The sequence below is a fragment of the Cavia porcellus genome, unplaced genomic scaffold, assembly GCF_034190915.1.
Source record: "Cavia porcellus strain 051 isolate PalLab524CR breed Dunkin Hartley unplaced genomic scaffold, mCavPor4.1 scaffold_2, whole genome shotgun sequence".
NCBI classification, from domain to species: Eukaryota; Metazoa; Chordata; class Mammalia; order Rodentia; family Caviidae; genus Cavia; species Cavia porcellus.
In genome coordinates this window covers 50,740,630-50,755,408 of record NW_026947485.1, presented here as the reverse complement: position 1 = coordinate 50,755,408, position 14,779 = coordinate 50,740,630, and the positions used below count along the sequence as shown (strand labels likewise).

Below are 14,779 nucleotides of genomic sequence, written 5' to 3'. Positions count from 1 at the left end.
TTTTTCAGAAGGAATCTGGAGGCTGTAACACCTGCTTTACCAACATATGTAAGAATTAGTCATAATTTATAAAAACTTCTAGCCTATTGCTTTATATGCAATGAATATTTAACAAATAGTTGTGGCTACCAGTGGGGCACTTATTATTTGAGACAAGGTAATTTTTTCAGGCATTTCAGTGTTCTGAGATCAGAGTTAGAACAGTGAGTTCTAAGCAGCTTAGTTTATACTTTTCCATCTCTCTTTGTTTGCAGAACCCAACTGTAAAAGATCTTATAGGCTTTGGTCTTCAAGTAGCCAAAGGCATGAAATATCTTGCAAGCAAAAAGTTTGTCCACAGAGATTTGGCTGCAAGAAACTGTATGTAAGTATGAGAATCTCTGAGCCTGTTACTCACATTAATTGAGTTTGTTTCCCACTGCTCAAGCCAGGATGTTTTTCTCTTCTTATGCAAAAATCCTTTATTTCCTGTACTGTTTTAAATGGATGTATGAGCCCTGTGCGTGTAGGCGGGCTTTCAGGCTTTATCAAACAGAGAATTTAAAAGATTGCTCTTTAGGGGGTCTTAAACAGCTGTTGTGTACTTTTGCATTTCTTGGTCCTTCCCACCAGCGGCCTGCAATGTTGTGGTTTCACACTGTATTAGTGTTTAGGAGGGAGAATTTGATCTTCAATATTTTACAGTGGAAAGGAGAGGGCTGGTAACACAGATACCAATATAATGTAACTTCCCAAGAGTCCATTTGAAGTCAGCCTGCAGAAGCCCTACCAAAAATGGAATTTGGGAATGAATATACAAAGAACTTTTATTTGTTTCTGGCTCCCTGACTGCATAACACAACAGTCAACAGTTTGTAATTCAGAGCTTTCCCTGACACAGCACTGATTCACGACTTATGGTATGTGTGAATGCAAGAACCGTGCTATTAATTTTCTACCTTAGTTTTGGTCCATGTAACACCATAAAAGCCACTTAAGCACAGAATACAAGCTCAGTTAACAGAACCTCGCTGTTTGCTGAGATGATTTAGTGTGTAGCCTATTTCTCTGTTACCTCAGTGGTGAGATAGGAATTCTGTGTCCTGAGCTATCCTATTTGAGAATAAAAACTAAAATAACAGTCCCATGTCATGTCTCTCCCATGAAACTGCATATTGCTGATAAGTTGACAAGTAAAGATCGTGATTGCTGTGGGTAGTCGGTTGGCATGCTGTTTAGCAACCAAGGAAAGCTGAGAGGGAGCCAGCTTTACTTCTTCTCCAGATCTACATAAGAGCCAAAATGATATTTGTATGCTGTAGCATGCACCATCTCACTCCTCAGCCTGTGAATGTCAAGCACTTTTACTCAAGAGTTCTGTTAATTTAGTGTTAGTCAATAGGCCCAAGGAAACATTCCCTTCAGAAGATAGAGATTTCAACTGTTGGTGCCACTTATTCTGATCTATAGATCTATAACACCATTGTAAATTATTCTGTTCTGATCACCAGAAATGATTTTTGCTCTTTCTGCAGGTTGGATGAAAAATTCACTGTCAAGGTTGCTGACTTTGGTCTTGCCAGAGACATGTATGATAAAGAATACTACAGTGTACACAATAAAACAGGTGCAAAGCTACCAGTGAAGTGGATGGCTTTAGAAAGCCTGCAAACTCAGAAGTTCACCACCAAATCAGATGTGGTAATGTGTTGATTATTTCTCTTCTTTTTTATTCATACCCATAATATCATGGCAGTCTAATTTGTGAAAGAATTCAACACCACTAATTTCAGTTATCTTTAAATAATAAGACTGATGTTAGTTGTCTGATAAGTACCTATAGTATATTTTCAGAAATCTACTTGTCTGTTCAAAAGCATTTGTGATATGGAACACTATGCTGGTTCCTTATGATGCACCAGGGCTTGAGATTAGTACTGCCTCTCCTAGCCCTTTGGTACTAGGAATTCTACCTAGAGAATCTGGAAGCTGTAACTGAGGCAAGTCTGGCAGTGAGGACATGGCCTTTGTGCCTGGCTTGAAAATCGTGTTTCTTTATGTGCAAAGTCCACATGCCTGTCAGAGAACAAGCTTCAAAATGCATGCGGGTGAGTACTGAACATAGGCAAGAAACTCAGAGCTGGCACCCAGCTTTGCTGCATCCCCCTCACAACTAATGGAGGAGGCCGGCACCTAGAATGGCCCTTAAAGGACAGCCAGTTTGGAACTGAGCAACTTGGTGATTGGAAATATGAATCCAGATAAGGCAAAGGTGTAGGGAAATAGAAAGATCTTTAAAAATCTGAGGAAATAGTACTTAATTGATGATTTGGTGAGAATGGGGACACTATGAGAATAAATTTAGAAAAATATATTTGTACTAAGTCATGAAGCTTTCTTAAAAACCACAGCAGAAGGTCTGCCTGTTACAGCCGTTTTAGATTTATCAGAAGTGACAAAACTAAGCAGGACTCAAGAGAGGGGGAGAACCAAACTTTATTGTGCCAGCAGGCTCAAAGGAGCTGCGTATTCCAAAGTCTGAGCCCCGAGCCTTTGTTGGGGCTGTTTTACATAAAGCTTTTCGGCACGAACATGCAGATTGAGTACAGAGGCAGAATGGGGCGTGGTTAAGCATAGGCAGGCTGTACAAGCAAGATAACAGAAACAGAACAAGACAGTTGGTTTGTATAAGCTATACATTTTGGTCTTAAGTTTCAAGTTCCCAAAGTTTTGTTTTCTTCATCATGTCCATGTAAAACATAAACATGTAATCAAATTAGATTGTAGTCTTTATGAATTCTGTAAGATGGCTTGCAAGATGTAGAGCCTTAAGATGACACAAGAAAAAGAACATGAAATAATATGGAAGCAATGATAATGGATAAGAAGAGGTAGAAGGAAAGACATCACACAGGTAGAATCAACAGTATTTAGCAAGAATTGATAGAAGTCAAAGATGAGCTAAGTTGTAAGCTGGTGCAATAACCAATATGTGAAAAAGAAATAAAATCTGGAGTTGGAATGAAAACAAGTTGAACCTTGAATACATTGAGTTTGCCTTGGGTTCATCAGGCACTTGAAAATGAGAATGTGCAGCTATTTTTGTTTCGTTTTTAAGTCAGCTAAGGCTGGAAGAACAAAAAGCAAAAGGAAACAAACACTTGGGTAATCTCAACAATTGAAATTTATTACTAATGGGTCTGGAGGCTAGGAATCCAAGATTAGGGTGCCACCATGGTCAAGCTGTGGTAAAGGCCTCTTTCTAGTTTACAGACGGCCATCTCACTATGTACTCTTGTGGTCAGGAGAGAATGACCAACTTTCTGGTATCTCCTATAACTGTACTTATTCCATCACAAGAGCTCCACCTTTGTGATGCAACAGCAAGTAGAAACACCAAAGCAGCATCCAGATTTGGAGGCAGATTTATTCACGTCAACAGACACTGATCAGGATCATTCCCAGAATATCAGGCCCAGATCTCTGATGGTCTAGGGCTTTTATATGATGTACAAGTAGGAGGTACAAAGCAGGTACAAAGGGGAGACAGCACAGCCTGGTAGTTCTTCTGAGTAGCTAAAAGGGAAAGATCATTGGTTACAAGAATAGATCAATGATCATCATTTCATAAAGCTTAGTGCAATAGTACAATCAGGCATCCTGCATATTCACTTATGCTTTCATGGTTTAGAGGGGTGAACAAAGTAATTACAAAGCCATGAAGCAGTTTAGAGCTATACAGTTTTAAAAGAACAATTTTTTTAGAAAGTTTTAAGAAGAGTGATTTGCCTTGTACAGTTTTTCCATTGCAGTGACCTCATCTAAACCTAATAACATTTTGAAGGTCTGTATCTCCAAACTCAGTGACATAGCAGAAGTCAAGGGTGGAAATGTAATTTTAAGGGTCCCAAAATAATTATTTGAAAGAATCTGCTATGAAATGAGGAAGAATTGCAGAGTGGAAGCAGACCCAGGAGAAGAGACAGCCATGAAAGCCACAGGAAAGAACAAGTCTCAGAAACAATGGGGTGGTCAGCAGCTCCCCTGCTTTCATTGCACTTTTGCTGCAGGGTCTTTTGGAAGCTGAGCAGCTTGAGTGACTTGAAAGTCTTTGTACTAAGGAGCCAGGGAATGGAATTGAGACTGTGTGTGGTCTCCAGGTAGAAAAACATTTGATATTTCAGACATTGAAAATGGCATGGAGAAAATTTTTTTTAAAAGGACAACCCATGATACTGGTAAACAATGTAAAAGAATGCTCATAGAGAAGAGAACCTAAAAAGTGAAAGGCTGACCACTAGTGAGAGGTGACAGGCAGCTGCGGGCAGTACTGGGAAGTGAGAAGTCATTGCATTCCTTTCCTGCTGAGTCAGCAAAAGCAAGAAGCGTGACCCCTATTAGTAAGTCAAATACATGAGGATCTTCTAGTGACAACTAAGTTTCAGATCCTGTAAGGAAATGAAGAAAACATCAGAAAGTAAATTGAGGTGACTCACAGGATTTTTTGGTTTTTGTTTTTCCAATAAATAAGCGAGTCATCAGACATCATAGAGGCCAGTTATATCAGGTTGATGAAAAGAAAGGTGCAGTCTGTGATAGAGTCAGTGCCTGGAATTTTGATATAGAAAGATTCTGAAAAAAATTAAACAAATGAATAGTACAGAGGGGAGACGGGGGTATATTAGCCGGTGGCAGGTAAAAGCAAAAAGTAGAAAGGACTCGCCCTCCTCGAAGAACATCCTGTTCATTCATGAATTATTCCCAGTCTGTCACTAGATGCCAACTCTCCTAGGCCTGGTGGTGCTTGCACTCTATAAGTTCTGGCACTCTATAAGATTCACCCAGGAGTTTCATATCAGCCTAGGCAACCTAATGAAACTGTCACAAAATAAAAAAGGGCTGAGCTCAGTGCAAAGGTCCTATATTCAATTCCCAGTACTACTGGGGAAAAAAGGAGATTTGAATAGACATTTTACAAATAATGTTTGAATAGCTAGCTAATAAGCATGTGAAAGGAAAACATACCCACAGGAAGCCTTGTACGTGAGTCATCATAGTAGTTTTATTCATAATAGCCAAAAAACAGGAGCATTCCTAATGTCCATTAACTGGTAGATGGACAAACAAAATCTGGGTATCTATGATAGAATGATGCCATTCCACAATATAAAGGAAATAGTGATGCATGTGAAACCAGGCAGACAAGAGATTACACGTTGAATGATTCCATTTGTATGAAATTTCTAGAAAGTGGCAGAAATACAGATACAGAAAACAGATCAGTGATTACCTAGGCCTAAGGATAGAAATGAGGATTTACTACAAAAAGGCATGAAAGTACTTTCAGGGACGTTGAAAGTGATCTAAAACTGAGTTGCAATGATACCTCCAAACTATATAAATTTACTAAGCATCATTGTGTACATTTATACTTAATAAATTTTATATTCTATAAATTATATATTAGCAAAGCTTGTTTTAAAGTCGGAGTCTACTGAAATTTTGGGTATTCAAGGCAGGATTGGGGATTCTGAGCTTTTTGAAAGACATACAGACTGACACACAAATACACCTCCACTTCCAGTACCTCAATACACATATATGCACATGTCTGGGGATAGGGAAGGACAGTGCAATACCCAGGTATTGACTGTATCTATGCCAGTGGCATTTCTCAATGCAAGACACTATCCTGAATGACATAAAGGCTGAACCTGCGAAATCCACGTATAGTGTTGCTTTGGCAAGGTTATTGATTGTATGGATAAATTTCCATACTTTCATTGCAAAGACAGTAGCTTTTCAATGTCAGCATGTAACACTTCCAAAAACATATATAATAAATTATGTTGAGACCTGTAAGCAAAAATGTGCTTGCTTCTTGATAGCTTTCCTTTCTAGCAAATGCCTAGCAAAATTTGGTTAAGCTCAATATTCTTCAAGTATATTCAAACCAAACTGGAAACTACTAGCATCCAGCATTGTGCAGTGTTTCACAATTAGTATATGAAGTTTTTCATTAAAGTCTGAATTGACTTCTCCATTGTTCAAATCACATGACTTCTGTCAGTCTCATCCTACCTCAATTCTGAAGCATTGACATTGTTGACCATGTCTTCCATCTTGACATATCCTCTTTCTGTGAGTTTCTGGGCACAGTGTCATCTCATTTTCCCCCTGCTTCTGAGTGTGTTTTCTTTATGCTATTTGTTCCCTTCATTCTCTCTTACCTGCTAGGTGAGGCTATCCCCCAGGATGTTTGTCTTCAGGGATCAAATTCCCCCAACAATTACAAGTATTGGCATCAACAAGTCACCTTTGACCTTCTTTACCTGGAGGTCAGCATCAGCATCACAAATTTGCCATGTTCAAAATCAAAGTCTTCTCCACCAAACTGACAACCCCTGACCTGATTTCTATAGTATTTCATGGCATCATCATGGTGCATTTTACCTACCTGTCACCGTGTTTAGTGTACAGTTCCGCCAGTTCCTACAAATGCATACAATTGTGTGACCACTACAATCCAGATACAGAGCATTTCCATCATTCAGAAAATTTTCTTGTGTCCTCTCATAGTCACTTCAACCCTGTGTCCACAACCTGGAAATCACTGGTTTGTTTTATGTCTCTGTAGGTCTTTCTTTTTTCAGGATGTCGTATAAATGGAATCATACACTCACTAGCCTTTTGAGTCTGTCTCCTTTCACTTACCATAATGGATCTGAGGGTCACCCATCTTGCTATGTCAGTAGATCCATCTGAAGTGTATGGTACAGCAGTTAGCTGTGTACACCCTGGGCAGCCGATCTCTAGAACTGTTTTTCTTTTCTTTTTGGAAAACCGAAATTCAGTATACAATGAACAACAATTCTCCTTTTCCCCTTCCTCCAGCCATTCTGGAAATCACCATTCTACATTCCAGGGCTGTGAGTTGAACTTCTTTAGGTACTTTGTAAGTTGCTTTGTGAAGTATTAGTCTTTTGTGACTTTTTTCTCTTATAGCTTCTTAGCTGTAGAGCATGACAAAATTTCCTTTGTTATTAAAGCCTGAATAATATTCTCTTATATGTATAAATCAGATTTTCATTATCCATTCATTTGATAATGGACATTTAGGTTTCCTGCACCTTTGACTTTGGTGAATAGTCCTACTGTGAACATGTACAGATTTTTTGAGATACTCTGTTTTTAGTTTTTTGTTTGTGGTTTTTGTATATTTACGCAGAAAAAGGATTGCTGGATGCTATGATAGTTTTATTTTTAATTTTTTTTGAGGAATTCAATACAACTTTCCTTAGTGAAGCAATTCATTTCCTTTTATTTCTGAGAATCCCATTGTGAAAATACACTACATTTACTTTATTCATTCACCAGTTGAAGGATAATTGGGTTCTTTCATTTTTAAGCACTTACTTCTGTATAACTATAACTGCTGAAACGTTTGCTTAAAAGTTTTGCATGAACATATTTTTTTACTCCTGTAGGTAAATACGTAAAAGTTAAGATTTTGAAGATGTAAAATAAGTATATGTTCAACTTTATGAGAAACTGGCAAGTTTTTCAAAGTAGCTATGGTCTCAATGTCCCCATTCATTCCATTCGGTGTCTACATCAGCACATTTGGGGGATTTGGCCATTCTAATGATGATGGTGGTATCTCATTTTCTTTATAATGACTCATGATGTTAGGTACCTTTTATGTGCTTATTTTATTTATGTGCTTATATCTCCTTTTGTGAAGTGTGTACTCAGATTACATATCTTTTTCTTTGTTAGATTTTACAATTTTTACGAGGTTTTTATTTGCTCATACTTTTTAAACTCATGAATAATTAGTTATTTATCTAGGTACAATCTGTGTTATCAGACATGTGTTTTGCACATATATTGGTGTAGTCCATTACAGTGTTTTCCTGAAAGCTCCTTCCCTCTAACTTCCGTTCCATGAGTCCTCCAGCTCTCCACTGATACTCAGTTATTGCCCAAATCCTATAATTCCTCAGGAATTTAACTAACTCAGCTTCCCTTTTTATAAATTTGTCTCAGACAGACCAATACATAGCCTAAGGCTCTTGTTAGGAGGCCTTGATCTCAGTGCTGCTGAGCCTGTCATCTGCAAAAGAAGTTACATTACAGGGATGTAATCAGATGTAACCACTATACAGATTAAATAAGACAGTGGTTTATAACAGTTATGATGTCCACACAAACCTCACATGACAAATTCGCTTTTCCATCCTGCAAGTTAGGGTACAGCCCCACAGGCTTCCATGTTGCCAGTGCACTGTCACATTTCTCATGGTGTTTACAGGTACAGTGTCCAGCAGCATGACTCAAATCATGCCCATCAATTTTAGTTTAGCCCAGTTTCTACATTTAGAAGCCTCCACTGTACAGTTCCCTTTCAACCTTATTCACCTGTAATTCTATTCCCTATTCTACACATCTGACAGCCTGACCTCTGCTACTTGTGATTCAGTGAAAATACATAAGAGCCCTGGGGCCACTTCCTCTGTCCAGAATGCTTTCTGTTTTTGTGCTTCACGCACCTATAAAACAAATTCTCCCTGTTCCTCAGGGCCTGCTTTCCTGTCACTTTTCCTGAAGCCTTTTTAGTAACCCACTTTTATCTCTTTGACTTTACAACATTTCCACCTCTTTGTTTTATTGATCTATATTGTAGTCATTATCTTATTGTTCTGTGTGACAGTTATCTGTACAGTTCTTTTAATCAGTCTTGGTACCTATCCGGTAATTTGGATAGTAACCTACTATACATGATCAAAGGTCAGTAATTACCTGTCAATTTGATTTAAATTTTAATGAAAATTCTGGAACTCAAAGGTTAACAAAATAAAGTTACCAGAATGACTTGTAGGATTTTCAGGATGTCAAAAATTCAATTTTGGGGATTTGGTTTTGTTTTGTTTATTGTGGTACTAACTAAGAATTGAACTCAGGGCTTTGTACATGCTAGGCAGGCACTCTGCCACTAAGCCACATTCCCAGCCTTTGGAAACTTCAGTTTTGAAGGGCAAAATTAAATAGTCATTTGGATCAAAGGATTCAGTGGCCTTAAAGGGCTCATGCACTTGAGCAAAGGAAAAGAGCCATTTATAAAGGTTTATATCAGCAACAACCATATTTACCTAGTTTTTTCTTTCGATCACAGTGTTCAAAGGCATGCATTATTCTCCTTCTTGCTGAGTATAAGTTACATCACATCTCAGTTTTATGTTTCTCTACTCCACCTATCTAATCTGGATTCTCTTTCCTCTCCAAGTTTCATTATTTTCAGGGGTCATGTTCTCCCCCATATGCTTCTTAGCCTGAAAGTGACCAGGAAGGTATCACTCAGCCTGTGACTTATCAGGAGGAACCTAGGAAAATGTCAAGACAAAGGAACAAAAGGCAATTCAGACCTCCAGCCCACACAGAACAAGACTGAGAGATACAGACATGGAATAAAATGGAAGTGACACACCTGAAATCTGAAAGGATAGCAACTGAAGTAAAGAAACAACTTCATGAAGTTGTAAAAGTATCAGATCAGAAATAACGTCTCAGGTAAAAGAAGAAATCACATAATGAAAGAATTGCTGAATGTATCTAAAGAAGACACACGAAAAAAAAAGAGGAGCCTGGCAAGCTTAAGATTGTAACTTTGATCCCTGATACTAAAAACAAACAAAAAAGGGAGCATAAGAAGATGATTAAAACCTTAATTGAACAGTACAGAAGGAATTACAATGCATGCAAAATTCAGAGATTTCCAGGAAATTAATAACTCGATCAAAAGCTGGCAAAACTACTTGAAAAAGACTGAAGGTAGACTTTCATACCTTGAAGAACGGATTGCAGCTTGCAATCATGAAAGGAAAGACCTCTTAAAAATAGCAGGGAACCAGGAAATAACAAGTCAACAACTGCAAGAGAACACAAAGGAAAATAAGTTAAGAATTATAGGTTTCAATGAAAAAGCAGGAGTCAACACAAATAACATTAAAAAAAAAACTGTTTACAGAAGTAAAAGCAGAAAACTTCCCAAACATGGCAAAAGGATCTGGCATACAGATAAACAACACATGTAGAACTCCAACCAGCCATAACCAAAATAAATCTATACCCAGACATACAGTAATCAATATCCCAGAAATTTAGCACAAGAACAGAATATTAAAGACTATTATGGAAAAGAAACCGAGCATCTATAAAGGAAAACCCATCAGAGTCACAGCAGACTTCTCAACACAAACCATCAAGTCAAGAAGATCTTGGAATGAAGTGTTTCAAATCTTGAAAGAAAACAACTTCCAACCCAGATCGATGTACCCTGAAAAACTATCTTTCAAAATTGATGGAAAAATAAAATACTTCCATGATAAAGAACAACTGAAGGAATTCATCACCAACAAACCAACCCTACAAAGTGTGCTGAAGGATATTCTAGAGAGAGAGAAAAGATGACTACGGTTCCAGGAACAGTGGCAGAGGGGAATTGCCAAACAGGGCAGGCAGTTGAACTGAGAGGAAAAGTGGGGGCCAACAGCAGAATAGCATGACAGAAACAAGCCAATGCATGCCAGTTGTAACGATCAATGTGGATGGCCTCAATTCACCAATAAAAAGAAACACAGGGAGAGTGCATCAAGAAACAAGATCCATCAATATACTGTATACAAGAAACACATTTAACTCAAAAGGAAGTTCACAAACTGAAATTCAAAGAAGAAAAACTGTTCCATGTAATAGGTAATCTGCAAAAAGCAGGGGTAGCTTGCCCATCAACCACAGAATGGAAAAGAAAAATATGGTATTTTTATACAATGAGAAGCTACTCAGCTATAAGGGATAATCTTGAGGCTTTTGTAGGTAACTGGATGCAACTTGAGATCATGCTAATGTGTGAAATGGTTCAGATTCATATGAGTGAGCATCATTTTTTATCTCCCTAGCATAAAAAGCTGAAGGAGTTAGTGGGATCCAAAATGTGCAATAAATATTGTGAAAGTGATAGGGTAGGAAATCTCTAAAAAGAGAAGGTGGTAAACACTGTTAATTTCCTGTTATCTTGTTTTGAATTCCTATATAATTTTCATTGTTTTGTTAGGCTTGGTTTCATTCTATCTTGTTTTGTTTGATGTTATTATGTCTGATGGTATAGGCAGCTATTTTGAAGATAGCAAGATTATTATGATAGCCAATGTTGATTTCCTATTTCTGGGTTATGAAGTCTTGTAATGCTTCCATTGTTTTGTTTTGGTTGGTTTTATTCTGTTTCATTTCATTTGTTGTTATTATGTCCAATAATACTAAAAACAAATGGGCAGCTATTTTGGAGAAAACAAGACATTATGGTAGCCATTGTTGATTTCCTATTATCTTGATTTAAAGTCCTATATCACTTTCAGTGTTCTGTTTTGATAGGCTTTATTGTTTTATTTTGTTCAGTTTTATTCTACTTAAAATTTTTTTTAAAATTTTAAAGTAGAATTGTTATATTCATTTTGAAATCCTACAAATTTAAGCACTGGAAAACTTTCTATATCTTCCTCTTTTACTAATAGCTAACATTGTAGGAGAGATAATTGAAAGAGAGAATAGAAACATATTGATGCTTTGATCCTGTAAGAAAGAGCTTAGAAAGCATACTGTACAAACCATAGATGAAATTTTAATCATCGTATGACCTCAGATATTCTTTTGGAAAACTGCATTTACTTGTACTCTAGATGATATCTGGTCCTGTTTTAAATAGATCAAGAAATGTATACCATGTGTCATGAAATGTAATCACCTTTAAGGAAATTATCACCCCAACAGCAATAATATTGAATACGCTGTGCAAAGTTTAATTACTAGGACCTACTGACTGCCTTTCACATGTGTGGCCACACTTCTCTCACCTCAGTTCTCCTTTTTCTTGTTTGCTAGTGGTCCTTTGGCGTGCTCCTCTGGGAACTGATGACAAGAGGAGCCCCCCCTTATCCTGATGTGAACACCTTTGATATCACGGTTTACTTGCTACAAGGCAGAAGGCTCTTACAGCCCGAATACTGTCCAGATCCCTTGTAAGTAGGAATCCCCACAGGATCTCCTGGTCTCTTATGTTCATTTCCTTGACAGATGTATTTGCATTCAAAGGGTCTCTCACAGCATTTCTTTCTGAAACAGGTACGAAGTGATGTTAAAATGCTGGCACCCCAAAGCTGAAATGCGCCCATCCTTTTCCGAGCTGGTCTCCAAGATATCAGCCATCTTTTCCACTTTCATCGGGGAGCATTACGTCCATGTGAATGCTACTTACGTCAATGTAAAATGTGTTGCTCCATATCCTTCTCTGTTATCATCACAAGAAAACATCGATGGTGACATGGACACGTGATGAACTCCACCTGCTCTTTCTGAGAAACATCATAGTACTAGCCCAGACAACAGTCCACATTTTCAGCATTTGGCCTCCAAAAGGCCACCAGACACCTTCTGCTTATCAACATTACACCAGTACTGGACTTTATATTGTTATTTAAATCACTGGCTTCAAGGAATTTGTCCTCTGACAAAAATGAGAAACAGACTTGTTTCCACAGGCCAGTGACCATGGACAATCCTGCAGCTATAACAACACTCCTGTAACATTGGAATCCAAACTGGAATTCTGAGTGGCAAGTTTTAAAACTCAGAGTCCCACTTGATTTTCCAGGAGAAACTGATGCAGTGAATTTTACTCATAGAAAATTCCGAAGAGATGGACAGACAAAGCAGCCCCAGGACCACGCCACTCCCTAAGAATTTCACTGTTTTCAGAGCTTTTTATTACGGATGTTATCATTTCCCTGTAGGCAAACATTCCCTTTTAAATTGTCATATACACATTCCTTTGATTGAAAAATATCCATAGGCAGTGCAGTCAAGTTTCAAAGTAGCATGACACAAGATGTGTTTACAAATTAGCCAGGATATTTATATATTGTATGTAGAGAATGTTAAGAAATTTTCATAAAATAGCTTAGTCACAATGAACTATTTAGTTGTCATTTTAAAACCAAGTGTTTGAGAATGATGCGATTCTGATGTAATGAATGTGGACATTTGAAAATTGTATCTGTATTTTTATGACACCTCTGAAAATAGACAAGTAATTTGTGATGATAAATATTTTTAAAGGTAAGTCAGTATGTTTTTAAAGCAAAATACAATTGACTAAAAGGTTCCTTGCTTCCAGTCATGGCTCATATACAGAACAAAGAGAAACTCAGTGGACTGGAAATATTAACTTCTTTCTCAGGTGGCAGCTTCCCACTTCACAAACTGTTGGGAAAAATCTTTTGGGGAGTCCAGTTTTACATTATGACTTGTTTTGCATTAAGCGAAATACATTCTAAAAATCAACAAACAGGTGAACAAGGCAATTGAAAATCCTCATTATTTCACTTGGATGAATAGTTATTGTGGGCAGGACTTTTGTGAGTTTTTTTCTGTGGAATTTGTGCTGACTACTGTATAGTGCATTGGCATAGGTTACTCTAGCTGGTTTTGTCAATGTGAAAATTGAAAATATATTTTTATAAAAATGTTTATTTTTAATGGTATAAAAAAATTTTGTTGGCCATAAAATACTGCACTGTGAACATTTCAGAAAAGGTATGTCAGACTCAGATTAATATCAGCATGATTGTAAATGGCTGTAAATAGTAATAAGGAAACGTACTGATTGCTAGTACACCCCACCCTCATTACATCACAGGACTTGAAGCCAAGGGTTAACAGAACAAGCTACAACAAGAGTGAGTTACACTGAAACCCAATAGTTGAGTTTGGCTATAGTTGCAGGAAAATGATTGAAACCAAAAGCCCCTTGACAATGGTGGGACTTGCCAGAAGACAAGGAATGGTGCTGCAGAGATACTCAGTTCAGATATTACTACTTCATCTATAGGAAGAGTAATACTAATTCACCAGTATTACTAAAAATATCTGCTCTGCAGAGAGAAGTAACCCTGAAGAGGCCAAGAGAATGTATGTCATTAAGAACAGAGAGAGCTTGTGGTAACAACCTGCCAACAGGGCTGCACACCTGTATATACGTACTTGAGAAAACTGCGATGTGGAAATCGTGTTTGCTATTTATGATATTGTCCTTAGGTTAATGTGTCTGAAAAGATTGTGGGAATAAGTGATTCTTCTAAGAATTAAATACTTGTCACTGCCTATACCTGCAATTCAGCTGAATGGTACTTTGTATGTTAATAGTTGTTCTAATAAATCATACAATTAAAGTGATGTAACATCTTGTGTACTGAAAGCAGTTTATTACTAGCCATGGTTGATTACCTACTTATTTACATAATGACAGGAAAGCCTGGAGATTGATTTCACCAGGCTACATCAAGCTCATCCATAGATGAGAAGCTTAGTCAAGTTAATGCATGGACCATAGCTAAAAGAACTACTTTAATTTTTAAGAGTCTCTGTCTTTCTCAGAGTGGTTTGCACTGAGTTGCAGAATTACCTGCAATTTCTGACAATATTTCAACTGCTGGAGCTACTGGATCCTATTTTAGCATAGTGCTATTCTCCAGTCACATGTGACAGAAGCACAAGATGACAGTGGCACAGAAGATATGACAGTGGCCCTTGGAGCAAAAGATATGACAGTGGTGCTGCAACCTCTCTGTGGCCACAGAGGTGGATACCTGGGGAGTGAGGGTGAAGAGCGGCGGCCTTGCCTCCACAAAGCTATCCCTCCCATCGCCATGCACGTTCACCCTCTGGTCCATACCAGGGGAGTAACTTT

At 37.8% G+C, this 14,779-nt stretch overlaps 1 protein-coding gene across 1 annotated transcript in view; it reads left to right on the top strand.

The window, feature by feature from the left end:
- The window catches only part of Met (MET proto-oncogene, receptor tyrosine kinase), a 106,277-nt gene extending 92,007 nt beyond the window's left edge, over nt 1–14,270 (top strand). Inside the window, exons 18-21 of the mRNA XM_003475137.4 lie at nt 255–364; nt 1,515–1,680; nt 11,917–12,053; nt 12,157–14,270. Of these exons, the coding sequence (XP_003475185.1) occupies nt 255–364; nt 1,515–1,680; nt 11,917–12,053; nt 12,157–12,367 (624 nt within the window). The 3' untranslated portion in view covers nt 12,368–14,270. The remainder of the gene's footprint in view (nt 1–254; nt 365–1,514; nt 1,681–11,916; nt 12,054–12,156) is intronic.
- The last annotated feature ends 509 nt before the right edge of the window (nt 14,271–14,779 follow it).